General features: G+C 46.9%; 5 protein-coding genes across 5 annotated transcripts; 3 read left to right on the top strand and 2 right to left on the bottom strand.

Moving 5' to 3' along the window:
• Positions 1-1,829: 1,829 nt before the first annotated feature.
• Positions 1,830-3,055, bottom strand: LY79DRAFT_516904 (phosphoglycerate mutase; the record flags this gene model as incomplete). Its single annotated transcript, XM_060554870.1, has 3 exons — positions 1,830-2,549; positions 2,606-2,830; positions 2,903-3,055. 3 exons carry the CDS (start codon positions 3,053-3,055, stop codon positions 1,830-1,832), a joined length of 1,098 nt encoding a protein of 365 aa, XP_060413390.1.
• Positions 3,056-4,069: 1,014 nt separating this feature from the next.
• On the top strand, positions 4,070-6,258 carry LY79DRAFT_555923 (cytidylyltransferase). Its single transcript, XM_060557968.1, has 4 exons — positions 4,070-4,379; positions 4,442-4,559; positions 4,623-5,397; positions 5,518-6,258. Exons 1-4 carry the CDS (start codon positions 4,280-4,282, stop codon positions 5,869-5,871), a joined length of 1,347 nt encoding a protein of 448 aa, XP_060413389.1. The 5' UTR covers positions 4,070-4,279; the 3' UTR covers positions 5,872-6,258.
• A 4,034-nt stretch (positions 6,259-10,292) lies between these two features.
• Positions 10,293-12,228, top strand: LY79DRAFT_229797 (branched-chain amino acid aminotransferase). The gene is made up of 2 exons (XM_060551668.1): positions 10,293-11,540; positions 11,608-12,228. Exons 1-2 carry the CDS (start codon positions 10,443-10,445, stop codon positions 11,779-11,781), a joined length of 1,272 nt encoding a protein of 423 aa, XP_060413388.1. The 5' UTR covers positions 10,293-10,442; the 3' UTR covers positions 11,782-12,228.
• A 1,091-nt stretch (positions 12,229-13,319) lies between these two features.
• On the top strand, positions 13,320-14,156 carry LY79DRAFT_516863 (uncharacterized protein; the record flags this gene model as incomplete). Its single annotated transcript, XM_060554866.1, has 1 exon — positions 13,320-14,156. One exon carries the CDS (start codon positions 13,320-13,322, stop codon positions 14,154-14,156), a length of 837 nt encoding a protein of 278 aa, XP_060413387.1.
• A 1,134-nt stretch (positions 14,157-15,290) lies between these two features.
• Positions 15,291-17,120, bottom strand: LY79DRAFT_580288 (alpha amylase; the record flags this gene model as incomplete). Its single annotated transcript, XM_060560092.1, has 1 exon — positions 15,291-17,120. The coding sequence occupies one exon, from the start codon at positions 17,118-17,120 to the stop codon at positions 15,291-15,293; it is 1,830 nt and encodes a 609-aa protein (XP_060413386.1).
• Between the last annotated feature and the right edge of the window lie 8,852 nt (positions 17,121-25,972).

The raw sequence follows: 25,972 nt of genomic DNA, 5'->3' as shown, positions 1-25,972 counted from the left end.
CAGGACGAGCTTTTATCAGGGGGGGGGGGGGGGGGGCCTTTCCAGCTCGATACCACGTAAAAGAAAGAAGAAGAAAGAAGGCATCAATAAGAAGCAACAAGAGGTGGCGGGAAAAACTCGAGTGCGCTGGGCCGGAATTACAATAACAATCAATATACATCAATCATCCCTCTCATTTAGCAGCCGGCAGGCGACAGGAAGAGAGTTTCGAGGCCTAGCCGCTCTAGGCTCTCTCTCTTTCTCCTCCTCTTCCTTATCCTCGTGCAGCAGCCAATTGACTCAGTTCGACCATGCCGGCAGTCCGTTGTCCAAGCCCGCCCTTGCCGCCTTAATCCCTGCGGTCAAGCAAGACTCCTCTTGGTGACTGAGCGCCGTCGACGGCCGTGTCTGGGCCGATGTCGTGGCCGTGTTTCTCCAAAAGAGTCCAGACACGCCTCCATTCCGGACCCCTGAGTGGCGAGGGGTAAGGCGAGAGCCACCTGGTTTACTCTCGAGCGAGGCGAGGTCTTGGGATGCCGAGTTTGGTTGCGGCTTCGGCGGAAGAACCCTCCTTCGCCGAGGGCTGCTCGAAGGGGGAATGTGCTAGGAACGGGAACCTGGCAGAACCGCGCAAGCCACATATATACACACGCATGCCTCGCTCGGGGCGGCGACCTTCAGGGCCACGAGTTGACACTTATCCCTTGTTCTCGCATCCACAATTGGACAGAGGTCTCATATCACCGCCTTCATGTTTTGTCTGCCCAACGGCCGGGGGGGAGTACAATACAACACAATCCCTGCAGACAGACTACTGGCCTGGATGCGTTTCTTCATCAGAATCCCCCCGGAGGCCGTGCTGTGCATCCCCCCTCCCCCCCTTCCCGTTCCGGCGCTTCTTGGCCGTTATGTGCAGTGCTAAATAGGTCTGATGCCATCGTGAAACCCTTCTCCCCCGCCTCTTCACCAAAGCACATCTAAACGTACGCTGCTTCTCTTATAAACCAAAATCGACCGTCACCAAGGAAACGCACCGATCTTCCCCACCCTCATTCCGGGGTCGGGGAGATCATCTGCCTTCGAGAGGCCGTGCACAAGCAACATGCGCATATTCGCGCTCCTAAGAGCCACTGACGCCAGGCCGTTACGTCTAATGTAGTAGTCTGGGTCAGAAGGGGAGGGGGGAAACCTCGAACGACCACAGATGCGGTGCCCAAAGCGCAGAGAGAGAGAGAGAGAGAGAGAGAGAGAGAGCTACGGCCCCTCCTCGCCTGTAGGGCAGACGAGCACGCGCCTTGGTTGATCCTCCTCATTCCACCGCCTGCCATCCTTTTTCCCTTCTCTCCGGAAAAGACACCAAAAGGTTCCAGAAGCTCAGACTAGATTCCACGTGGAACGGACGCCCGACGAGTCTCTACCATGCCGCAAGCCGCGCGACTGTGCTTGTTAACTACCGAACGGTCTCGTCGCCACCGTCGTCAAAGACAGGTCACCCGTCGTGCCATGACCCGGGAAACTACCTAGCTCGAAGCACTGATCCGCACCATCCGTCTGATGAGATGGAGCTTGCGCCGAATGCCAATTAGTTGCTTCCCGCACCAGACGTCCCTTGCATCACGTAGCCATGCCGTCTGCTCTAGGTGAATCCGGGTGGCTGATCCGGATTCTTATCAGGCGGCTGCTTCAGATCGAACTTTAGCGGCGACTCATCCAAGTCCGAGGCGTGCAGCTGGTTGGCTATGTCTCATGGTCTCCGTCCTTTCTGTTATTACTATTGCTATTGCATTACCATTACAGATATCGGACCAATATGGCCCCAAAACTATGACGACACGTAAACCCCATCCGCCTTACGCCGCAATATGCGTCGCCGCTGGGAGCAGAGCCGACGTGGCCGTCGCGCAGACACAGCCTTGGCCCGCGATGCTCGTAATCGGCGGGGCGTCGCAGGTCGAGTACGGCTCGTACGCCTCAAAGGTCGGGTCCGGCTGCGGCTCGATGATCTCGGCCTTGACGAGGACGGGGATGATCTGGCCCGTCGACAGGCGGAAGGCGCGGTGGTTCAGCGACGCGAGGAGCTTGGTGATGTGGCCCGAGTGGGCCGTGATGCTGAGCCACGTCTTGTCGTCGGTGCGGAAGACGTCGTCGAGGACCGCCTTGGACCGCGCCGCGTGCGCTTCGTCCGTCTCGCTCTCGTTGCGGCGCCAGAGCCCGTCGTGCTCGGTGAAGCCGGCCTCGAACTCGAACGAAGGGAACGTCTCGGCGATGTACGTCTTGTCGGAGCGCCGGTTGCACGTGTGCACCGTGATGCCCTCGCGGAAGCCCTCCTTGACGATGGGCGCAAAGGGCTTGTCGGCGGGCACCCCGATGTCGCCAAAGGTGATGTTGGCGGTGTAGCCGCAGCGGATCAGGGGACTGGTGTAGTACGACTCGAAGTAGGGCATCTTCTGGGTCGCATAGCGGTCCTTGAAGTAGGCGTTGGCCTTGTAAGCCTCGGCCTCGCCGGCCGGCGTCAGGAGCGGGTCGGCCCAGCGCGCGGTGCCGTTGCCTTCTTGCTCAGCCCAATAGCACTGAATTGTTCGTGTTAGCCGGTGGAAGCGCAACGGGTATCTCGTCGCAGTCTTACGTTCCAGGCGGGGGTTCCGTAGAAGGACTCGGCGGCGTTGTGCCAGCCCTCACCGTGGCGGCCCATGAACAGCAACTTGTACTGGACGCTGTCGTTCTTGCGGCAGCCCGAGTTCAGGTACCGAACCCAGTGGTCGAAACGCTCCCATTGGGTCTTGACACCCTCGGGGTCGAAGTGCTTGTCGGTCGGGTACGTCCTGTTGAGCAGACCGAAGTTGACAGTCGCCTAGGTTACAGGGGGTGTGTGTGTCAGCGATCACCGACTCAACTCGCACGCGACAGGAGGTGGTGGACCAACATAGTCGAAGCCGGTCGGGTTGGTACTGGCGTCGTCCTGCAAGAAGTAGCCAGGAACAGACGTGAACTTGATGTCCTTTCCCTCGGCCTGCGGCCAGGCGGCGAGCGCAGTAGGCGCAAGAGCGAGGACGGTGGAAAGCACAAGAACCTTCATCTTGCTGGAAAGCGATCGTCGACAGGAGGCGCGAGAGATATGAACCTGGGGAGAGCTACACTGCAGCGTCGCATGCGGGAGGGCCCTAGATAAATACCACCAAATGTCGACGTCCAGCCCCCCATCGCGGCGGGATCCCCTTCAATCTTTACAGGACCATTGACGCGCCGTGCCGGGTCAATTTACCTAGATAGATCCTCGGGGAAGCTCAAAGTCGAGATCTCGTCCGAAGAGATATAGTACCCCCGGGGCTTGGAGAGTTGTGCTGGGTGACGGAGATCCCTGGCGGCGACCAATGGCAGGGCAATCTGGCATGCACGTGGGTGGTTTTCTAATGGGTTCAGCGTCCCTAGCAGCGGATGGGACCCAAACACGTTTTTGTTTGGTCGTTCCTGAGTGCCTGGGTTGTCGTTCCCGATGGAGACAGCCAAGAAGCTGAAATAAACTTATATGGGGAAGAAAAGAGATATCGATAGCATTATTGGATAAGTGTCCCCTCAGTGGACGGGATTCTTCGGTGAAGATGCCGTTAGAAGGACTTGCTTTCCTTCCGGGTTGAGTGCACCGCGGCGCTTCCCGTCTTGAACCTCTCTATCTCTATCGGCAGAGCCCCCTCCTCAGTGATAAACGGCATGGGTAGGCAGATTAAGTCAGGAAACCCCCGGAAGAAGTTAAGGCTCTCTTAGGCAAATCAGCTGACAAAAGGCTTCGCGGCAGAGGCGCGTAAGGCACCAAGAAGCCAGTTCAGGAACATGTGCCAATGCAGTCCGTCCGATGTCGTTTTCTACCTTATTTTCTGTTGGGACGAATTGACAGGTGGTGATGAACGGTCAACATGTGAAAGGGAGGGGCCACTCTGAAGCCACTGTGAGGAGCCATAGTGGGAAAGAGACCCCGTGCTCGCCGTTGCGTGGCCGGTCCGGCCGCTGGGAGCTCAGGTGGGTCTCGGCTATCGCAGTGGCGCTGGAACCTCGCCAATCACACAGCACCGCTACGGGAGCGGGACATCGCGAGTCACCACCACCACTACCACCACTTACTACTCTCCTCCTCATGTGAAATCCGCCCAGTCGGTGAAACGGTCGGGACCTCAATTGCCTTTTATTGACGCAACACCAACGACCAACCTACTTTTAACAGACGAAACCCCCGTCTCGTTCGGCCCAAACCCCCGAACCACCAACCCCCCTGCAACTGAACTCCCCAAATTGCCATTATTTAACAATGGTGAACTCCGACCCTGAGCACCCCCCCGGCGAGCCCGCTCCCGAGATCTTGGAGGAGCGCATCTGGATCGATGGCTGCTTCGACTTTTTCCACCACGGTGAGATGCCGAGGCCGCGGTGAGCCTGCTGCCTTACGCCAGTTTTGCTAATGTTCACCGAGGCCATGCCGGAGCCATCGTGCAAGCCCGCCAGCTGGGCAGCGAGCTGTACATCGGCGTTCACTCCGACGAGTCCATCCTTGAGAACAAGGGCCCGACAGTCATGAACCTGCAAGAACGGTATGTTTCTCCCCTTCCGGCGTGTCCCAGAAGCTCTGTCAATGTTACTCACATCATCACCAGCCTGGCCGCCGTCGACGCCTGCCGCTGGGTCACAAAGTCCGTCGGCCGGGCCCCCTACGTCACGCAGCTCGAGTGGATTAGCCACTACGGCTGCAAGTACGTCGTGCACGGCGACGACATCACCTCGGACGCCGACGGCTACGACTGCTACCGCTTCGTCAAGGAGGCCGGCCGCTTCAAGGTTGTCAAGCGCACCCCGAGCATCTCCACCACCGACCTCGTCGGCCGCATGCTCCTGTGCACAAAGACCCACTTCATCAAGTCCCTCGAGCGCCAGCTGGCCGGCGAGGAGGGCGAGGGCACCTCCCAGGCCGAGATCAAGGCCAACGCCGACGCCATGACCGAGCGCATGAAGCTGTACGCCACCGACGAGACGGGCAAGAACCCCGGCGTCGAGGTCTGGTTCTGGTCCGCGCCCGACGAGGCCAAGGCCGAGGCCGCCAGCGAGGAGAAGGGCGACTTCCGACGCTTCTTGCCGGGCAAGGGCCCGAAGCTCGGCCAGCGCGTCGTCTATGTCGACGGCGGCTTCGACCTGTTCTCGAGCGGGCACATTGAGTTCCTCCGCCGCGTCGTCGAGGCCGAGGAGGAGCAGGCCCGCAAGGAGGGGTGGTACTCGGAGCAGGCCGTAAACGAGCGCGTCGGCAAGGGCGGCGACTACCCGCCCGCCTACGTCGTGGCCGGCATCCACTCGGATGAGGAGATCAACCACTGGAAGGGCATCAACTACCCCATCATGAACATTTACGAGCGTGGGCTGTGCGTGTTGCAGTGCAGGGTAAGGCGTCGATGGCCCCATCCATTCCCTCCTCTTGATACTCCTACCCTCCACTCCTATCATCTACATCCCTTATAGCATGCCCCCTCCCCCCGTGTGTCCGTGCTAACAAAACCGCAGTACATTGATGCCGTCGTCTTCGGCGCGCCCTTCTCGCCAACAAGGGCTTACCTCACGGCGCTGCCTTGGGGCACCCCGGATGCCGTGTACCACGGCCCCACGTCCTTCATGCCGCTGACGTACGACCCGTACACGGCGCCCAAGGAGATGGGCATCATGCGCGAGGTGGGCGAGCACGAGTTCGCCAGCGTCAACGCCGGCACCATTGTGCAGCGCATCATGAAGAGCCGCGACATGTATGAGGAGCGGCAGCGCAAGAAGGGCATCAAGGCTGAGGGGGAGACGGCGGCGCGGGACCGCGAGATGCTCGAGGAGGAGCAAGCAAGGCGGGAGGCCGAAAGGGCGCGCAAATAACGAGGGGCGCAAGGAGACGGGACGGGGGCGGCTTTTTATTTCGTTCGGGGGCTGCGGGGATCGAGTCGTATTTTCGAGTCGCGCAGGGCGATATCATGTTTAATATGGATACCTTTTGTGAGCATACCTCATTCACTACTTGAGGGCCAGGTGCTGGTTGGCCTTCAACAGGCCCGAGGGGAGCCCAAGCGAAGGAGGGACACCCGCATCAGACGATGCGGCGGGGAATCGGAATAGCAACGACACATACCATTCTTATCTGCTGGCTTTCGCGTATCACGGCTGGGAATGTTTGCGCTCGCGTACATGTCTCGGTATAATTAAACGCAGCGACTGCAGGCTCAGGAACGGCTAGCATCAAGCACGCGCGCAGGCACAAGTACCCCGCCATTTCGTGTCAAGTGACTGGACCGGTGAGCGGGCGGCCGCATCCCTTGGGGCTGGGCCAGGTCGGGCGCCGAGAGGAATGCAACCCTCCCCTCACGTGTCTGTAGCGGCGAGCGGTGAGAGTACTGCAGCGGCAACGGGTCACTGCCAGCTGAACGGTGTTGCGAGTCTACGGTTCGAACATGTCGAGCACTCGGTGCAACCCAAGCAGCTCGTGACCTTGGAGGGAGTTCTAGAAGGGAGGAGGAGGGCCCTGTCCTTCGACGGTATGCTTTCGACACCTCATGATGTCTCTGAAGTTTGTGCAATCTGCGGAGCATTCTTAACGGGGAATCCCCAAGGCGTGGTAATCTGCTGCCGGATAGGTTAGGGAAAGCTCCTGGGCATGGCTTCCCTCGACGGCTTCTATATGAGCCTCCGGATGCAAGCAAATGGGTCGCGGATCTGCCACTGCCGATTCGCAACGTATCAGCAAGGATAAAGCAGTCATACAGAGCATCCCGAAGGCCGGTTATGAACTGCATCGTTGAGTATCACGCGGTCTTCTGAAGCTGCTCTGTGCCGTCCTTGCATTGTATGCTCTTTTATCAAACATCATAGGTTCTCTTTACATTCTGCTTGCATACCGCCTGGAGATGCAACAACGCGACTGGTTTGTTTCGTATAGACGAGGTTGTTGCTCTCCAGAGAGAGACACATCAAGACCGTCATTTCAAGGTCACGATTTGCATAGCATTTGGGCTCGAGGCTGGTCTATGATGAGAATCACCTTTTCGAGGGGCAGTGGATGAGGGCCACGGAGCCGCTGCCAGTCCCCGAAGGGTCCTGGAATACAACGGTATCTACATTGCCATTTCAGTTCAGCATAGTTCGTATGGGGCCAAACGTTCTATGATCTCTTGATACTATCAAAAGTTTGGTGGAGACGGAGTCGATGCATACCAGGCTCGGTACTATCGGCTGCCTCGCTGCCTACCCATCACGGCATGCTTCAGGTCTAAACCAGGTCCTCAAACTTCGACGTCGCATACAGAAGTATGAAGAAGTTGAAGAGGCGGGAAAACGCCCGCTATCGAGCATGATTTTGATCGAGCATCATGGCGAGAAGGAGCTGCTGACCAGTTTCGGCCAAGTGTACGGGGGCCAATGAGCATTTAAGGAATTAGGAGATATCTCGGAGTCTTCCGCACGAAGTCAAGAATCCCAGATATGAAGCTGTTGGCTAGGAGGGTCCTTGGAAAGTTTGCGGAGCGGTATCGGTGAGACAAGACCAATATCGATGCAATTTAGGAAGAAAACAAAAAAGTCGTACCCCGCTTTCCAAATATCCATGTTAATTAAGGTCGTGGCTGTGAATCTTAAGCTGACATACATGTATGTATACCTACTTAGGCTCAAGTCAAGAAGACGGAGTAGCAGCGCCGCCAAAGGAAAGTCTCTCTCTCTCTTTTTTTTTCTTTTTTCCCCCTATCTCGATGACTGGAGGGCTGTGTAGAAAGGGGCAGGAGGCACCCACCACACACCGTGGAAAGAGATCCGTGCCTCCGGCGCAAGAGGCTGCATGGCATGCATGCACGTCGAGTTTTGGAGGGGGGGCTATAACGGTATGCAGAGTTGCGGTGCGAGGAGACGCCAGCACCTCCCCCGGAGGTTACACTCGGCACCTTCTCGAACCCGAAGCTGCGCCAACCACCGATCCGTTGTTCGAGAACAGCATCTGTTGGGAGTCACGATGGGAAGGAATGGGAAGATAGATGGGTAGATGGGAGGTGCGATCTACCTTAGTACCTGACCATTGGTGATTGAGATGCCGCCAAGGCCAGTCCTGTCGTATTGGTCGTTGTTTCCTTCCTTCCTTCCATCCATCATCCTTCCTTCCTCCTTCGTCTATCTCCTTCCTTCTAGTCTGTGTGTGTGTGTGTGTCTGGTCACTCGGTACTCGGATCTCACCTCCCCTCCACGTCATCGCCTAGGCCCGGCTATCATCGGCTATCATCGGGAGGGGTAACATTGAAACCCCGAGAGGACAAGGAAAGAGATAGCGATAAGGCCTGCATTTGATTCCGCACTTTGACGCTTGTATGGAAGGGGAAAGGGGGAAGGGAGGGATCTTGCAGCTCTTTGGCGGTGGGGCGAACCTGTCAAGGTTCTAGGTTGTCGCAGCCATACATACACCTCTATCCGTGGCTCCCGCCCTTCTTAAAATGTCAGAAAAGCAAACGCCATCGGCCAGGCCACGTCCACCCTCAGCTGTCAAACAACGCCTTTCGCTCCCACGCCTTACGCTCCCTGTCTACATGTCGATGAAAAAGCAAAAGAGGCGTGCTTGACATGGCGACATCGGACGCCTTTGTCTCTCACCCCTGACGACAAACCTCCTATCTGAAGTCTTCCCGGGCTGGCCGGTGACATCGCCTGCTACATCCAGCACCGATTGTCGGTCGAACAAGAGGCATCATCGTCATCGCCGTCGATAGTCAGTCACCTCAGCCCAGCTGGTCTCGGCCGCGCGCAGCAAAGCCGCAATGGGGCACCAGAACGTCGACCGACTGGAGCCGTGCCCGGCCGACGGCTTATGGTGGGACAAACCACGATGCGACGCTGCTACGCTACGGGTTCCGTTCGCCTCTGCGGTGTGCCATGTACCTGACGCTCCATTGACTAATCCCCGACGAATGGGCGGCCGCGTTGACCTCTTGTTTCGTCACAGGTTTGATTTTTTATTTGTCTTGTCTGCCCCCCCCGAATCGAGAGCGCTTGCTGGACTTCAGACGTAGCTGCAGCAGCGTACCGAGTAGTGTATGACCATTGCGAGGCGGGATGGCCCCGGCTCTACCGGCTGGGGTGGTTGTGTTCTTGACTTCTTTTTTCTTCCTTTCGCCATCATCCTCGGCTCGCTTCTGTCTTATCTCGGGAGAATGAGTGGCGTCTACTCGAGATGGCTGGTGGGGACTCGAGAGGAGGGTAAAAATAAAATAAAATAAAAACGCCTTGCTTCGATCCAGGAATGAAGCCCGATCCGCCAATGACCAAAGTACCTGGGACAGCTGAGAGATGAGATGTGATGGAAGAGAAAATTCCATCCCAAGTCTACTGCCACGCCGCTTCAGAAGTGCTCATGCGGTAACGGATCCCCGGCCGGGATCCACCTTACAACTAAGTCCTCGGGCTCGGCAACTGGCATCCGGCCATCATCGATGGTCCTTTTGACTTGGTGCTGCTCGATGGCACACATTCATTCCTAGGGAGTCTGTTGTCTCCCTCACTTCAAGTGTCAGCTGGACGTACAGGAAAGATGAACTGCGAATTCCTGTCAAAAGATGTGGCAGGCACTATGGTCACTTGGCCCGATATGGAACCCCGGGACAAGCGGCGGCATGGATGCTACGAAAAGCCATGTAGCGTACCGGCCGGCTCGACTTGGAAATCGACCATGGCTACCTAGATAGGACGTGCATCGTTCTCGTTGGCGTCCGCCTGCTGGTCTCCTCTTTGACTCGGTGGGGTTGTTGTGTTCCTTCTTTTTTCTACTCCCGTTTTTTTGGCCTTCCAAGTCCTTGCATTTTCCCTCCTGTTCTCCCAGCTTTTCCCTTCATTACACGCATCTAGACTGTCACCCATTCAATCAATTACCCAACCAACCAACCAACCAACCAACCAACCCAGCCGCCAGGGAACAAGACCAGACGATGGCTTGCTGCATTTCCCCGGTCGTCATGCTCCTGCTCGCTCTTCCCGTTGCCCTTCTCGCCCCATCCACATCCATGCTGCATGCACTGCACAGGCCAAAGTCTCCATGATGTTCCCTGTTATCTGAAAACGCCCCTACCAAAAGACCGGACCCGCTGCCCCTCTGCATTGGCCCTTGAGTCACCTGCTCCATCTGTCACTAGAACCTTGAGCCAAGCCAAGCCCAACAACCCGTTGTACTTAAGCTCTTGTCTTCACTCCTTCAGCCGAGTCTCGTGGCTTTGTTCTCTTCCTCTCCCCCATCTTAAGCCGAACATCGCCCCTCCTTCTTCCGTTTTACACAGCCATCTGCCTAGGTGTTACCACGGTTCGTGCTACTCGTCACCTCGCTTAGCCATCCATCCCGATCCTCCGTCCGAGATATCCAAGACATATCTCGCTCCCATCGCTGCACTTGCACACCACCACCTCGAACAGACCTAAACGGCAACCCAATGGCTCCCGGCACCATCTCCCCTGGCCTCCACCATGGCAACCAGGACGTCGACCTGACCTCTTCTGCCATCGAGCACAAGCTCGAGGCCATCCCCAATGGCAAGGGCACTAACGGTGACGCCAACGGCAAGCCCGCGTACCGAGAACTTGACGCCTCCAAGCTCATCTACAACCGTACTAAGAACCCCCGTCAAGTCCCCGATCTGGCCAGCGCCAATGCCGGCCCCGAGACCATCGCCACCGACCACATGATCGCCGCGACCTGGAAGGCCGGCGCCGGCTGGTCCGCCCCGGAGCTCAAGCCCTACGGCCCCATTTCCCTCATGCCCACAGCCTCCGTCTTGCACTACGCCACCGAGTGCTTCGAGGGTCTCAAGGTCTTCCGCGGCTTCGACGGTGCTCTCCGTCTCTTCCGCCCCGACCGCAACTGCGAGCGCATGCTCATGTCCTCCACCCGTATCGCTCTGCCTGGCTTCCCTCCCGCCGAACTCAAGAAGCTCCTCATCGCTCTGATGGCCGTCGACGGCCCCAAGTGGCTCCCCCGCGACCGCCCCGGCTCCTTCCTCTACCTCCGCCCCACCATGATTGGAACCCAGCCTCAGCTCGGCGTCCAGGCCCCCTCCGAGGCCATGCTCTACATCATCTGCACTTTCATGCCCGTCATGGACTCCCCCGTGGGCGGCATGAAGCTCCACACGAGCCCTGAGGACATGGTCCGCGCCTGGGTCGGTGGTTTCGGTTATGCCAAGGTCGGTGCCAACTACGGCCCCTCTCTGCTCGCCACCGCCGAGGCCCGCAGCCGTGGTTTCGGCCAGATCCTCTGGCTGTACGGACAGGAGCAGTACTGCACCGAGGCCGGCGCCAGCAACTTCTTCGTTGTGTGGAAGAACAAGGAGACCGGCAAGACAGAGGTTATCACCGCCCCCCTCGACGACCGGTTGATTCTGGACGGCGTCACCCGACGTAGTGTCTTGCAACTTATCCGTGAGCGCCTCAGCGACGATGTCGAGGTCGTTGAGAGGAGATACACCATCAATGAGGTCATTGAGGCCTACGACGAGGGCCGTATTGTCGAGTCTTTCGCAGCTGGCACTGCTGTAAGTCGTCACGTCCTATTTGTTTATTTACATTTCATTTCTCAACGACTGACCAACTTGCGAATAGTACTTCGTTTGCCCCATCTCCGTCATCCACCACCGGGGCAAGGATGTCAGCTTGAACATGGGCAGTGATGGCCAAGGCGGCAAGTACACGCTCCAAATCAAGCAGTGGATGAAGGACATCATGTACGGCGGCGAGCAGCACGAGTGGGGCGTCGTCGTCCAAGAGGAACTCTAGACGTTTTCCCGCTTCCTGCACGAAAAATAGAAAAGAGAAAAACTGGGGGTGAAAGAAATGAAAAGACGGTGAATGGGAGGAGATATACACACATATGTACCTCGAACTGAGGCTGGTCGGTCAAACAGACACGAAAACAACAAAAGTCACGGCTGGGGCGTTGGATGGCATTCTGTACCCCAAAACGGTGAGTTTTTTGAACCGGGGGGTTTTTTCCCATACAAAAAGACTTGGTGCATTTGGCATGATATACTTGGATTTATCACCTTAGCATCAGCAATTCACATCATTTAATATGCATTGAGGGGAAACCCGGACAGGTCTTGAATCTCTTGGCAAAGGCCGAAAATAACACGGCTCAGAGACGAAGTCTTGAGACCAAGCATATAAGGATAGGATCAAGATTCAAGAAAGGGCCTATTCCTATTAAAGTAGAAATGTGAAGAAAAGATCCTAAATATGGGTAAGTGATGCGAGTAATAAGTGAAAGACCACGTGATATGGCACATGGCAATCCATCTGACAGGTGCCGTATGAAGCTATCGTGACATTATTGAAGACTGTACTATCCTGGACAACGCGTCCCCTGTCTGAGAGAGAGATCATTACACAAGGATTCCATTAAGAGCGGAGTGCGTGACGCCAATAAGCAGTTGTACAACATCACCCGGAGACCTTTCTTCAAGCAAAAAGAAATAAAAAAAAGTCCTATGCTTCTATACGTATCAGCACAGTAACGAATCGATGTCCCCTTCTCCACACCAATAGCTTCATAGCAATATGCAAATTAACCACATGTCATATACAGGGCCACCGGCCACTTGCCTTCTTGGTGACAAAACCATGACTAGTTGACGGGTTGTTACAATTGATCATGAAAAATGGTGAAGACGAGTTTCTACAGAGGATATCTGACGGCTGCGGCATCACATAACAACGGATAACAGGTTCAAGAAGAACCTTAATATGGCTGTAGAATCCGATCAAGGGCAGCTGGCAGTTCGAAATTATATCGAGGCAGAGCTCGAACCAAAAGCTTACACGCCTATATCGCTTTGAACTAAACTATTGCCACGCATGCACAGTTCATGATGATGAGGTTAAGCTTAATACCCTGCCAAGCTGCCGTTGAAACACGCTTTGCCCGGCAAGAGGTGAAAACGTGCCTGCGTCGAATTGGGTTTCTTGTTGGGAGACCAACAGATTGTCAATGCATCGAAGTTTCTATCCAGCCACCGACGAGCCCATTGTCCAATTGGAGCGCCGACTTGGCGTCTTAGGCAGGTAGCCGCATGTAGGTATTAGGACATATGTCCATGACGATGGTGGAACCTCGGTTACTAGTCATTATGAGTCATCCTGAATCATTTGGATTTACCCCGTAAAGTGTTGCGAAGTTGTGTAAGAGCGAATCCGGTAGCTGGAGCTATGTAGACTATAAGTAGTAGAATCACTCGATATAGTACCATTGTTCAATCGCGCCATTCCTTCTCGTAAGACGCAACACCAGTCCTATCTTACGAGAACAGCCAATCATCATGCCGACTACACCAAACCCGTCCAGCCCTATCGTCTTTTACGACATCGCCCAGCGGCCACCCGTGGAGAAAACGTGCTGCGCGCCAAACCCCTGGAAAACCAGGCTGGCTCTCAACTTCAAGGGTCTCCCATACTCCACCACGTGGGTCCCCTTGCCCGACATATCCAAAGTCCGCCGCAGCCTCAAGGTACCGCCCTGCCGTAAATTCGCCGACGGCTCGGACTTCTTCACGCTGCCCATCATCGAGGACCCCGCCACCGGCTCGCTGGTCGGCGACTCGTTCGACATCGCCGTCTACCTGAACGAGGCGTACCCGGACTCCGGCGCGGGCGACCTGTTCCCCCCGCAGGCGCTCGACTACACCTTCGAGCACAACGGCATCCTCGTGCCGCTGTCCTCGTGCCGCGACGACGCGTTCCCCGAGTACGCCCGGTTTAACATGAACGTCGACGCGGCCTTCTCGATGCACGTGCAGCTCACGACCGACGGGTTCCCGTTCGACCCCGCCACCGCCGAGGCCAGCAAGGCCGAGTTCGTCCGGCGCGCGGGCGTCTCGCGCTTCGAGGACTTTTCCCTGGTCGGCGAGCGGCGGGAGCAGATGAAGGGCTCGCTCCGGGACATGCTGGGCGGCCTGGCGAAGCTGTTCCCGAGAGACCCTAGCGGGCCGTTCCTCCTTGGGACCGAGGCCAGCTACGCGGACTTGGTCGTCGGCGCGTGGCTGCGGATGATGCGCGCGACTCTGCCGGGGAGCGAATGGGACGAGGTCCGGAGTTGGCACAAGGGTCTTTTCGGGCAGCTGCACGACGCGTTAGAGGCGTATGCGGAGGTGAAATAGGGCGGGCGGGCCAACAGATCTTGGGTGGGGGACGGGCATGTAAGAAGCATCCTGGTAGATGGAAGGGAGGGTCCTGAGGGCCGAAATATAGTGTTGTGGCGTTTTTATTTTGGTATTTTGGGGGTCTAAAAAAGGGAACAATAGAGATGAGCGTGGCTTTCCATTGGGATACACCAAACAACGATCACGACGCAACAGAACGAACTGAAGAGTCACACAGAGTGGTAGGCAATGTAATGGATGATTTGGCTTTGTGCCAGCAAATGCGAGTTGTGGCTTGTGTCAGGTAAATGCAATGTGTCATTGAGCAAATATCTTGTCCTCACGCGGTCTATGTAACCAAATTTGGTCTACAATTTCATCCGCTGGCGAACTGAGATATCCTAAGCTCTTTCTACTATGTATCATATCATCTCGTTCTTGTTCTGTAGAGCTAGTATCACGCGTGCTATCCCTCCCCTTTTGAGATCTGACTTCCAACGTCTTACTGGATGAGGAATATTGACGTACACAAAGTGGATAGCAGAAATGATCCCTGACGCCCAATATAGGTACAACATGTATTATAACGCAGAGGAAAAAAGACGGAATCATGTAGATAGTACTTTACGAAAAGGAACATGTCGAGGGCCACGCTATGACTAAATGGGACTCTTGGCATTGTACTGGCGTACAGTTCAGTGCTGCCGTTTTTGACGATAGTCAGGCTGTTGTTCTGCTTCGTGTTCAGTCGAGAGTCTGGCTGTTGTCTGGTTTAATGCCGGGAATATCTAGGTTAGCTTACGTTTTTCCCGTCTAGCAGCAACCTACGGGACAATTTTGATCAGAAAATCTGAGCGGGACGGAGCTCTTGGTGCTTCTTGGCTGGTGCGGCCACAAGAAACATCTACAATGCGCATCCCTTTTTCGCGAGAAGAACACTGTGCACGCGGTATGGGTATATAACTTTGAGTTCTTCGTTTCCTTGAGTCCGTAAAGGTAATGGATATCCGCCTGGCTGCTAAATCGCCTCAAACGACGTGAGTAAATCATGCCTACCGACCGTATAAGACGTATTGTAACAAATCAGAGATATCACTCTCGTTTGAAGGTTCCGTGAACTCTGTATCCAACCCTATAGAAGGCGCCCAGGTATCACTTCTGAACCTCAAAATTGGTATACACTCTCGACTCCCATCCGCCGAGCACGGGAGCAACCCCCTTGACCAGCTCCCCGCCCTCTCGGGTGCCGACCAGCAACCTCACCTCGCTCGCCTCGCAGCCAAGCAACGCCGGCACGTCGCCCGTGCTCTCCTCGCCCTTGGAGAAGTTCATCACGACGAGCGCTCTCCTCCTCCTCTGCACGGCCCCCTTCCCGCCCACCGGCGCCGGACCCTCTTTGAGGACGACCCACGTCCGCTCGTTCTCCGGGTCGATGAGCCGGTGCGCGCCGTGGATGAAGACGTCGCGGTGCCGCTTCCGCAGCCGCAGCAGCTTCTTGTAGAACTCGAGGACCGAGTCCGGGTCGCCGCGTTGCTTGGCGGCGTTGATGGCCTCGTAGTCGTCGTGCACCCGCATCCACGGCGTCGCGCCCTCCCTGGCGAAGCCGGCGTTCGGGCCGGCGTCCCACTGGAACGGGATCCTCGAGTGGTCCCTCGCGAGGATGCGCAGCCCGTGCATCGTCTTCTCGACGCGTCCGCGGTCGCCGGACGCGACAGCCTCCGAGTAGAAGTTGGCGCTCTCGATGTCCTTGTACTCCTCGATGCCCCAGCCGGCCGGCATGTTCGTCATGCCGATCTCCTGCCCCTGGTACAGGAACAGCGTGCCGGACATGGTCGCCTGCCACAGCGCGATGGTCCTGGCCGAGGCCCGCCACAGCGCGGGCGTGGAGTCGTCGCCGAACCGCGACACGGCGCGGCCGTTGTCGTGGTTCTCGCAGAAGGCCGTCGCCCACGCGTCGGTGCCCTCGAAGAAGGACTGCCACGTCGCGGTGTAGCCCTTGAGGGTCGACAGGGGGAAGGGCTGGTAGATGTACTTGGCGCCGAAGCCGTTGCCGTTGCCGAGGCGGATGACGGAGAACTCGAACACCATGTCGAGCTCCCCGGCGGCGGCCGAGACGTAGGGGATAACCTGCGACGGGTGCGGCGTCAGGGACAGCTCGCCGACGGAGACGGCGTTGTAGGGCGCGAGGGCCTTGCGGTTCATCTCCCGGATGAACTCGTGGATGCGTGGACCGTTGCACCACATCTCGGGCGCCGGCTGGTGCGGTGACCCGGGGTCGGTGACGGGCGCGTCGACGAAGTCGGTCCGTTTGGAGTACTTGTTGACGGTGTCAATGCGGAACCCGTCAACGCCGCGGTCCAGCCAGAACCGCATCGTGTCCTCGTAGATGGCCTCACGGCAGGCGTCGTTGTCCCAGTTCAGGTCGGGCTGGTCGGGTGCGTACAGGTGCAGGTAGTATTCCCGCGAGTGCTCGTCCCACGTCCACGTCGGACCCGCAAAGTAGCCGCGCCAGTTGGTCGGCGGGTGGCGCACGCCATTCTCGTCGTAACGTGCGGGCTTCCAGATGTACCAGTCGCGCTTGGGGTCGTCCCTAGACGAGCGGGACTGCTTGAACCAGTCGTGCTCAACAGAGGTGTGGTTGACGACGAGGTCGAGGATCACTTTCATGCCGCGGCGGTGGCACTCTTCCAGCAAGGTGTCGACATCGTCGACGGTGCCGTAGGGGGCGTAGATCTTCTGGTAGTCGGAGACGTCGTAGCCCATGTCGGCCTGGGGGCTGTCGAAGATGGGGGAGACCCAGACGACGTCGACGCCGAGCTCGTGGAGGTAGTCAACCTTGCTGATGAGACCGGGCAGGTCGCCCCAGCCGTCACCGTCCGAGTCCTTGAAACTGGCCGGGTAAACTTGATAAAAGGTTGCGTCCTTCCACCAGGGCTGCTTGCCCACCCAGCGGTTCTCGTCGTCCCAGACGGAGGACCCCATTGTGACGGATGTGTGTTGCCGAGAGATCTCAAGTACCTTTCCCTCCCTCTCTCTTCTCGCTCGCTGTTTGCTAGTCGTAATGGTGGTGGTTTGGTCAAATGGGACAGAAGTGGCACGGCGGGGTGGCACAGGAAGATCAAAAGAGGAAAAGGCAAAAGGGAGCATCCGGAGTCAAGGGGCAGAGTCCAGGCGCGCCGGGATCGATTCGCATTTTGACTGTGCGCCGCCGGATGGGCTGCTCGGGAATATGGGAACGGTCGTGATTAGCGGCTGCTGCAGAATCCGGCGTCATAAAATGACTTGCAGACAGAGGGGAACTCGCCACACTCACACTCCCGGCCCTTTCCCGGGGTGATTGTATCGAAACGCAACCAATGCCGCCCGCTCTACGGCAACAATCTTTACCCTTATCTGAAACCACGTATCGTCCACATCCACCTCCATATGGAGTGATGCATCGTTCCGTCATGTTCCCCGTCGTCGCGTCGGCGGAGAGTCCGATGAGATAGAGGACAGAGATCCCCCGCATTTTGCTCTCCAATTGCTGAGTTGTTTGTCGGGTTGTGTGGGTGGTTTTCCCCTCTCGCCCACTTCCCCTCCCTCGGACTCTCCACGCCGTCTTGCCTTCATGCGGAAGAAATGGTAGGCTTTGCAGGTGAAGAAGCGGGGATGTGTGGTGTCGTCTTCTTGGCTCTCGGCTGCTTTCTTGGCCTTTTTTCTTTCTGCAATGCAATAATCCTATAATATGGAGCCGAGACCAAAATAGACTCCGCAGCAAACACCTGTTGTTTAGGGCCTCAGGCCATCAGAGCCTGAGGCAGGGGCCCTTGTGGCCTACAAGGGGGTTCTTCTGCACCTACCTATTTAGATAGAAACCTAGACTATATACACCCTTAATTAATTTATAATTAGCATAGGTTTTTATCCCTTTGCTTTAGTGCTAATTATTTTCTAGTCTCCTCTTCTAGAAACCTGCAAGAAAAATAAGGCTATTATCTACTTTTACCTTAAAGATTTAATTAATTTAAAAACTATTTATTATAAGTTAAATACTACTCCTTGTTAAGAGTAAATAGTTAAGGCTAAGAGACTATTATCCTAGCTACTAATAACTAATAGCTTTATTTATCCCTTAGTAAAGCTAATATAGTAGACTAATAGCTACTATTCTTACTATTTTACTTTTAGCTTAGTAACACTAGCCTAAAGTTATTATCTTTAACTATAAGAATACTATTAGAATCTAAATACCCCTTTATAACTTAGTTACTATTATTTAGAACTAATTACTAGTAACTTAGGTAGTTATTTACTACCTTATTAAAGTAAATATTTTCTATATTATTAATAAGTAAGCTAGTAATATTACTATTTTTATTATTTAAGACCTCTTTTTTAGCTTTAAATAATACCTTTATAAAAGATAATATTATAGTACTTATTAAGGAGGCCTTTTAGTAGTAGGAAACTATATATATTAAGACTACTATTTAGTACTTCTAAGCTTTTACTTTTTCTAAACCTACTTAGTAAGTACTAACTAGTAGGATACTACTTTTATATTATTACTTTACACTAACCCCTAAGCACTTACTTAACTTACTAACTATATTTAACTTTATAGAAAGTATAAATATTAATATATAGATACCCTTTAACTTATACTTCTAGAGGTCTTAATCTAAGCCTATAGCTATAGAGTATAAAAATATCTAAGAAGTTTATAATAATAAGAATTTTTATTATTAATAGTCCTATATTTAAGACTATTAGTTTAATACCTAACACTAGTAAGACTATAATAATATTAATATAGATAATATAGATAATACTTATTATATATATTAAAGTAGTAGCTATTAAGGTTATTAGTATATATTTACCTATATTTAACTTATATAGTAAGCTTAACCTTAACCTACTTAGATAAATCTAAGCTAGTGTTAACCTTTATTTTTAGCTATTATACTAAGTTTTTCTAGTTTCTTAACTTTTAGTAGTAATACCTTTATTACCTAGTAGTTATTATATCTTTACTTTAAATTTAAAAAGGCCTAGATATAACCTTATATAGTTCTAGACTAAGTTATTAGAATAATTAATATATTCTATAATAGTAAAGTAGCTAGCTTCTTAGATAACTTTAGCTAGTTATTAGATATTATCTATATAGCTTAGTAAAGGCTAATAATAAAAGTTAATATAGATAAGGTTAAGTAGGCACTAAAGGATTAGTTTTTACTATAGTTAAATAATAAACCTAAAGAGACTACTAATATTTAGATACTTTACTAGTACCTTAATAAGTTACTCTCTATATACTATAACTAAGCTTATATTTTCCTTTATTATACTAGTAGTTAAGACCTAATACTAGCTAACCTACTATTACTAGCTAAAATAATAGTCCTAAGGTAACTAGTCTAATAGTTTATTAAAGGTATTTATAAGGAGGACTTATACTATATAGCTATAGACTATTTTACTACCTAGGCTACTAGCCTTTAAGAATCTTATAATTCTATCTAACTAGCTTAATTTATCTTAAATAATTACTACTAATAAAAATAAGCTAGAATAAAGTATAACTATACTACTATTTTAGAATAGATCTTTATTAACTAAAATAATAGTTAGCTAATTAATAAGATTATCTAGTATTAGTATAGGTTACTAGTAAGTATACTATTATTAGACAAAGGGATCCTTTTACTTTCTACTCTTTTATTATATTTATTATACTAAGTTACTACTATCTTATTAGCTCTTGTTCTTTTGCCTATATATACCTAGACTTACTAACCTTAATAAAAGAATAATAAATTAGCTTAACTATATTCTTTATTAGTACTACCTATTTAGTTCTACTTATTAATAAATAAAGAAAACTAAAGGTAATATACTTAAGAAGATAAATAAACTAGAGGATATTAGAATATTCTTAATAGCTTATAATTATTAGGACTATATAGACCTTTACTACTACTAGCTTAGTAAGGTTATAAACCTTAAGCCTTACTTTAGAATTAAGGCTATTAAAACTAATTATATAGACCCCCTTAGGTCTAAGGACAAGGTCCCTAGAGACAAGATTACTAGAATACTTATTAGACTAGGTAGTCTACTATAAAAGTAAATTATTACCCTCTAAGTAACTTATAATTATACTAGTAACCTACTATTAGGTAATAACTACTTACTAATATAACTAAAGGTTTTAATACCTTAGACCTTAGCCTTTTAAGCTTACTTAATAAATCTACTTCCTTAAACCTATATATAAATAAGACTTATATACTTAATTAAGAATATAACTTTATAATAATCTTATATATTAAATATAGATATAAGGGGTATAAGTTACTAGAATATAATAATTAGCCTCTAGCTACCTAGGAGAAGGTAATTCTTTAGAGTATTATACTTTTATTATTATAGAGCTAGAATAAAGAAAAGTTTCCCTTAGCTAGATAAATTAACGTTTACTTAGTATAGATTTATTTATATAATATTATATAGTAAGAGATCTATTTTAACCTTAATAATAAAGATAACTTATTAAATAATTAAGATTAGCTTAAGAGGACTATAACTAGTTATAAAGTTAAGAGCTATATAGTAGAACTTATACTACTACTATATATAAAAGAGAAGTAAAAAGATAGTCCTAAGCCTTTAACACTAATAGCCTTAGCTAAGGTCTAGGTAATAACTATATTAAATAATATAAGTAGGTAAGTCTTAGAAGTCCTTGTTAACCTTAACTTAGAACCTACCTATTATATTTAACTATTAGTAGATCTAATAAAAGCTACTCTTTTTATAGACAGTTAGGCTAAGAGGACTATATTCTAGAAGAATATTATCCTAGGACTATCTAATAGGGGTATTTATTAGAGAGGTTAAAAGCAATAGACCTTAACTTAGTAAAAGTAAGTATAGAAGAGGGACCTATAAGGTTACTGTTAGGTATAGAAAGGTCTTAGCTAAGATATAAATACTAATTTAGATAATAAGATAAGTAATAAAGGCTAACACTAAAGCTAGACCCTTAAACCTTAAACCCTAGGCTTAGAATAACCTTCCCTTAGTTATTAATAACCTACTTCTTAAGAACTAACTTATTAGTACTAACCTATACCTATTTAATATAAGCTAGCTATACTATTAAACTTTTTACTTAACCTTAGTTATAACTCTAAGCTAAAGAAAAAGGCCTAAGCCTAAAGGCATTAAATAGGCTTAAGCCTAATTATTAGATAATAAGGTTAAAGGGCCTTTAACTAGGTTAACCTAGCTTAAAAAATTATAATACTACTAAGCCTAATAGACTTTTAGTAAATTAGCCTATAAGGTAGTAAAAAGTTTTAATACTTATTAATACACCTATATAGTAAAAAAAAAAACTAATATAAGATATAAATATAAGCTATAAAGGCTAATATTATTAGACTATTAAGATAACTTAACTTTAATTTAGATATTATTACTACTTTAAATATAATAGTAAAAACTAATACACTAAGTAAGGTTTATTTATAGACTTAACCTTTTAAAGTTAACTATATTATTTTAATTAGTAAGTATAAAGGGATCTAGTTATTATTACCTTAAGACTTTATATAAGCTAATTAAGGCTTAGAATTAAATCTTATTTTACTTAGCCTAGTTAAACACTATAACTTACCTATATATTTACTCTAAGGTATTAGATTTAATAGTCTCTAAATCTTTACTACTAATAACTATACTATTCTAATAAAGTAGTTTATTACTATTAATATTAAGATATTAGGTATTAAGTATAAGATCTAGGTATACGTTAAACCTAAGGGTTAATATATTAGCTTAGTAAAGCTACTGCTAAGGCTTCTATAGCTTTAGGTAGTAGATGCCTAGATTTAAATCTATTAAGTAGTCCTCTAGATTAGTAATATATTAATTAGTAAAAAAGTAGTTAATATATTTAGCCTAGTTATAACCTTAGACCCTACTTAGTGCTTAGTCTTAGGCCCTAAGTCTATTAATGTCTACTAATAAGCTCTAGATACCTAAGATTAATAGTACTTTAACTTTAATAAGTTAACTTTAGACTTTAACTAAGAGGACTTATTAACTTCCTCTTTTTCTTTAAACTAACTAACTAAGGACAACTTAGGTCTATTATTAGTTATAACTTATTAGACCTAAGATACCTAGATATAACTTAGTTAATTCTAGATATATTACTATAGGTTTTTTTTATTGTTTACTACTATTATTATAGCTTATAGTTTATATACTTAAACTTTTAATATCTATAGGAATCTAGTAGTAGTACTATTACTTTAAGAGTCTAAGTATATAGGTTAAAGTAAATACCTTGTCTAGAGTAGCCCTTAATAACCTCTTAATTATTAGTAATAATTTTCTATAAGGTATATTTAGTCTAAAGGAGCTAAAGCTTAATTAAACTAACTTCTTAATAATATAATAGATTATTTATTATCTAATTAATATAGATATACCTATATATATTATAAACACCTAGTTTATTTATTTAAAGATTACTTTTAGCTTATTAGTCTTAAATAATATACTAGAAATTATTAAATAAATATTATTTATATACTAAGATCTTAGTGTAGATTTAATCTTTAGTATAAAGGTAACTAATATCTATATATATATACTACACCTAAAGCTAAATATTATCCCTTAGAATTAATTACTATAAAAATATATAACTTCTACTAAGGAATACTAGCTTTAATAACTTATTACTAAAGGCTATAAGGTAAGTATATTTAAGGGGACAGTAGTAGTAAATAACTAGTTATCTAACTAGAGAAGTAAGCTAGTGTTAGTTCTAAAGAATCTAGACTAACTAGATAGTAAGTATTAACTTACTTTTAATTACTTATATATTAATAAAGAAATCCTAGGTACTCTTATTCTATAGCTCTATAAAGTTTATAATAAACTCTTAGACTAATGCATAGGTTCTTACTTAAAGTAAGACTTAAAGAATATATACTAGTCTATCCTAGTACACCTAGACTAGTAATATATCTATACTTTTTTAGTACCTTATTAACCTTAACTTTAGCTTACTTAAATACCTTAAGGGGCAAAGACTAGCTATTACTTAATAATAAAGATAAGATAAATTATCTTAGGTCCTATTCCTTTACTATAACTAGAACCTTTCTTCTTTTAGCCTTAAGACCTTAGAGAACTTTAATAGATAGTTAATTACTTTAATAATATATTTATATTATACTACACCTTTAGAGAAAAATAGGCCTTTATATCCTATTACTTTTTACCCTAAATACTCTAAAGTAAATTACACTTGTCCTAGAAAAAAGTAGCTATTAGTATAAATAAAGTTAAAGCTATAGGTTAAGTCTATAAAATCTATAGGTTAAAGGTAATTAAGGCTAATTAAGTTAACTAAATCTATAAGTAGCTAGTGCTAATAAATCTAACCTAGGTTAAGGTATTTTTAGGTATAACTAGTCTATACTAATAATAGATAAAAAACCTTACTAAGATAGCTTAACCTCTGTATTACTTAATAGGTAAAGTTAAATAGTTATAAGGTATTACTAAGTCCCTTGCTTTTTCCCTAGTTAAAGACCTAATTATTAAAGCTATTAACCTATATAGATATAAACCTAGTTAGCTAGTAAGCCTCTTCTTAGATACCTTAAGCTATACTAGTAGCTACTATATTACCTAACAACAAGGTAGAAAGATAGTAAAATAGGGCAGAATTTTAGGTTTTTCTTTAAGTAGTTTTTTTATAAGTGTTTTTCTAGCTAGTAAAGCCTTAATTATCCTAATTAGGATATTAAATACTAATTAAGACTAACAAGATAAATAGGACATAGAATTTAACACCTATAAGTTAACCTTTACCTTTAACTATAACTTTATTATTATAGTAATATATCTAATCCTAGATATTCTTTTAATCTTATATACCTAATTAGGCCTTTTTAGCCTAATTAAGCACTTTATTTACCTTATAACTATATAACTAAATAATAAGACCTTTTATATATAGTTTTATACTACTTAGTAATAATAGTATTACTAACTAAGTTTAACTACTAACTAGAGATAGATATTTAATTAATAAACTATAGCCCTAATTAGACTAAGGTCTATTAATTAACGTTATTATCTTCTTAGATAAGGGTTAGTAAGTTACCTTTGTGTTTATAGGCGCTTAGGGTACACTAGTAATAAGACCTTTAGGTAAGTTATTTAGATTAGTTATATATATACTAGCTATCCTACTGCCTTATATATTAATATCTACTTAGTTTTAATAGTGCCTTATAGTAGAATTAAACTACTAATCTTCTTATTACTAATATAGTAGTAACCTTTTCTTATAATAAAATAATAACTAAATAATAAGAACTAATATAAGAATAATAAGAACTAACTAGACTAGAAAAAAAGAATAAACTAACCTAATTAGATATATAGGTATATATTTAACCTTAAAAAAGACCTAACTAAATAAAAGATAAAGAAAGTAAGAATTAGTACTATCTACTAGTAGTATAAAGATAAGACTAAGAATCCTATAACTAGCCTTTTTTCTCCTTAATTAAGGAAAGCTACTTACTATTATAGAGATAGTAAAGAATAAAGACAGTAAGAACTAGACTTAAATATAGAAACACTAAGATAATAACTATATTACTAGAACCTACCTTCTTAGACTAAGGTATAACACCTTAATAACCTTTATACTAACTAAATCTCTCTTTATTATATAATTTTATAGAACTATTAGCCTAATTAGGTTAAAACTAATCTTACCTATAGAGAATAGTGTTTTATAATTAATAAGACTATAATAAAGAAGTATATATAGGCCTTTAGCCTTAATCTTAGCCTTATTTACACTAAGCTTTACTAGAGATATAGTAATAAGTAAAGCTTTATACTTAGAAGGTATTATATAATACTTTTATTACCTTAATTAAAGTTACTTCTCTTTAGAAATAATAATATTAGCTTTTAGTAGTACTAATATTATTTTTTTATAAAGACTTTTTACTAGTTATATACTATTATCCTTTAGTTACTAAGATACCTAATACTACCTTATTAGTCTTAATCTTTAACTTTAACCTAAATATATCTAATTAGACTATTCTTAGCCTTAGTAAGTCCTTCTAGGGATACTATAAGACCTAGGTGCTTAACTTTAATTTAGACCTAGGGTAAGTAAAAGACTTTAGTACTATAGCCTCTTTAAAGATATAGAAAAAAAAAGAAAAAAAAAGTAACTAGTCTAACTATTCTAATTAGGCTAATAAGACTTCTTTAATAACTATTAGTTAAATACCTCTTAAGGATAGCTTATTTTTACTATATATAACTATTATACTTAGTAAAATATAATAACTAAGCTAGTTACTTTTACTACTACTAACTAAGAATACCTTTAATATAGAACTAGAAGTCCTTATAGTCCTTAGCCTTATATATTTATTAAAATACTACCTCTTAGTTCCTAGGAGCACTACCTTTAATAGCTATAATATTACTTACTTCCTAGATAAGTATAAAGCTTTAGTAAGGTTAACTAGTTACCTTAATTAGAGAAAGTAACTACTTTACTATAGTACTACCTAAAGAACACTAAGTAACTATTAAAAGTAAAGCTAGTACTTACACCTAGGCTTAGTTAAAGAATACCTCTTAGAAACCTATAGCCTACTTAATAAAGAAGTTATCTTTAACTTAACTACTATATTAAGGATTACTTTAAGGCCTTTAATTAAGGATAATAACTAATAATAACTATAGAGCTATTCTAGAAGGTTAAAAGTATTTAAGAGAAG

This window comes from Colletotrichum navitas, assembly GCF_030913465.1.
Source record: "Colletotrichum navitas strain CBS 125086 chromosome Unknown LY79scaffold_35, whole genome shotgun sequence".
Classification (NCBI taxonomy): domain Eukaryota; kingdom Fungi; phylum Ascomycota; class Sordariomycetes; order Glomerellales; family Glomerellaceae; genus Colletotrichum; species Colletotrichum navitas.
This window is presented reverse-complemented; position numbering and strand designations above follow the sequence as displayed.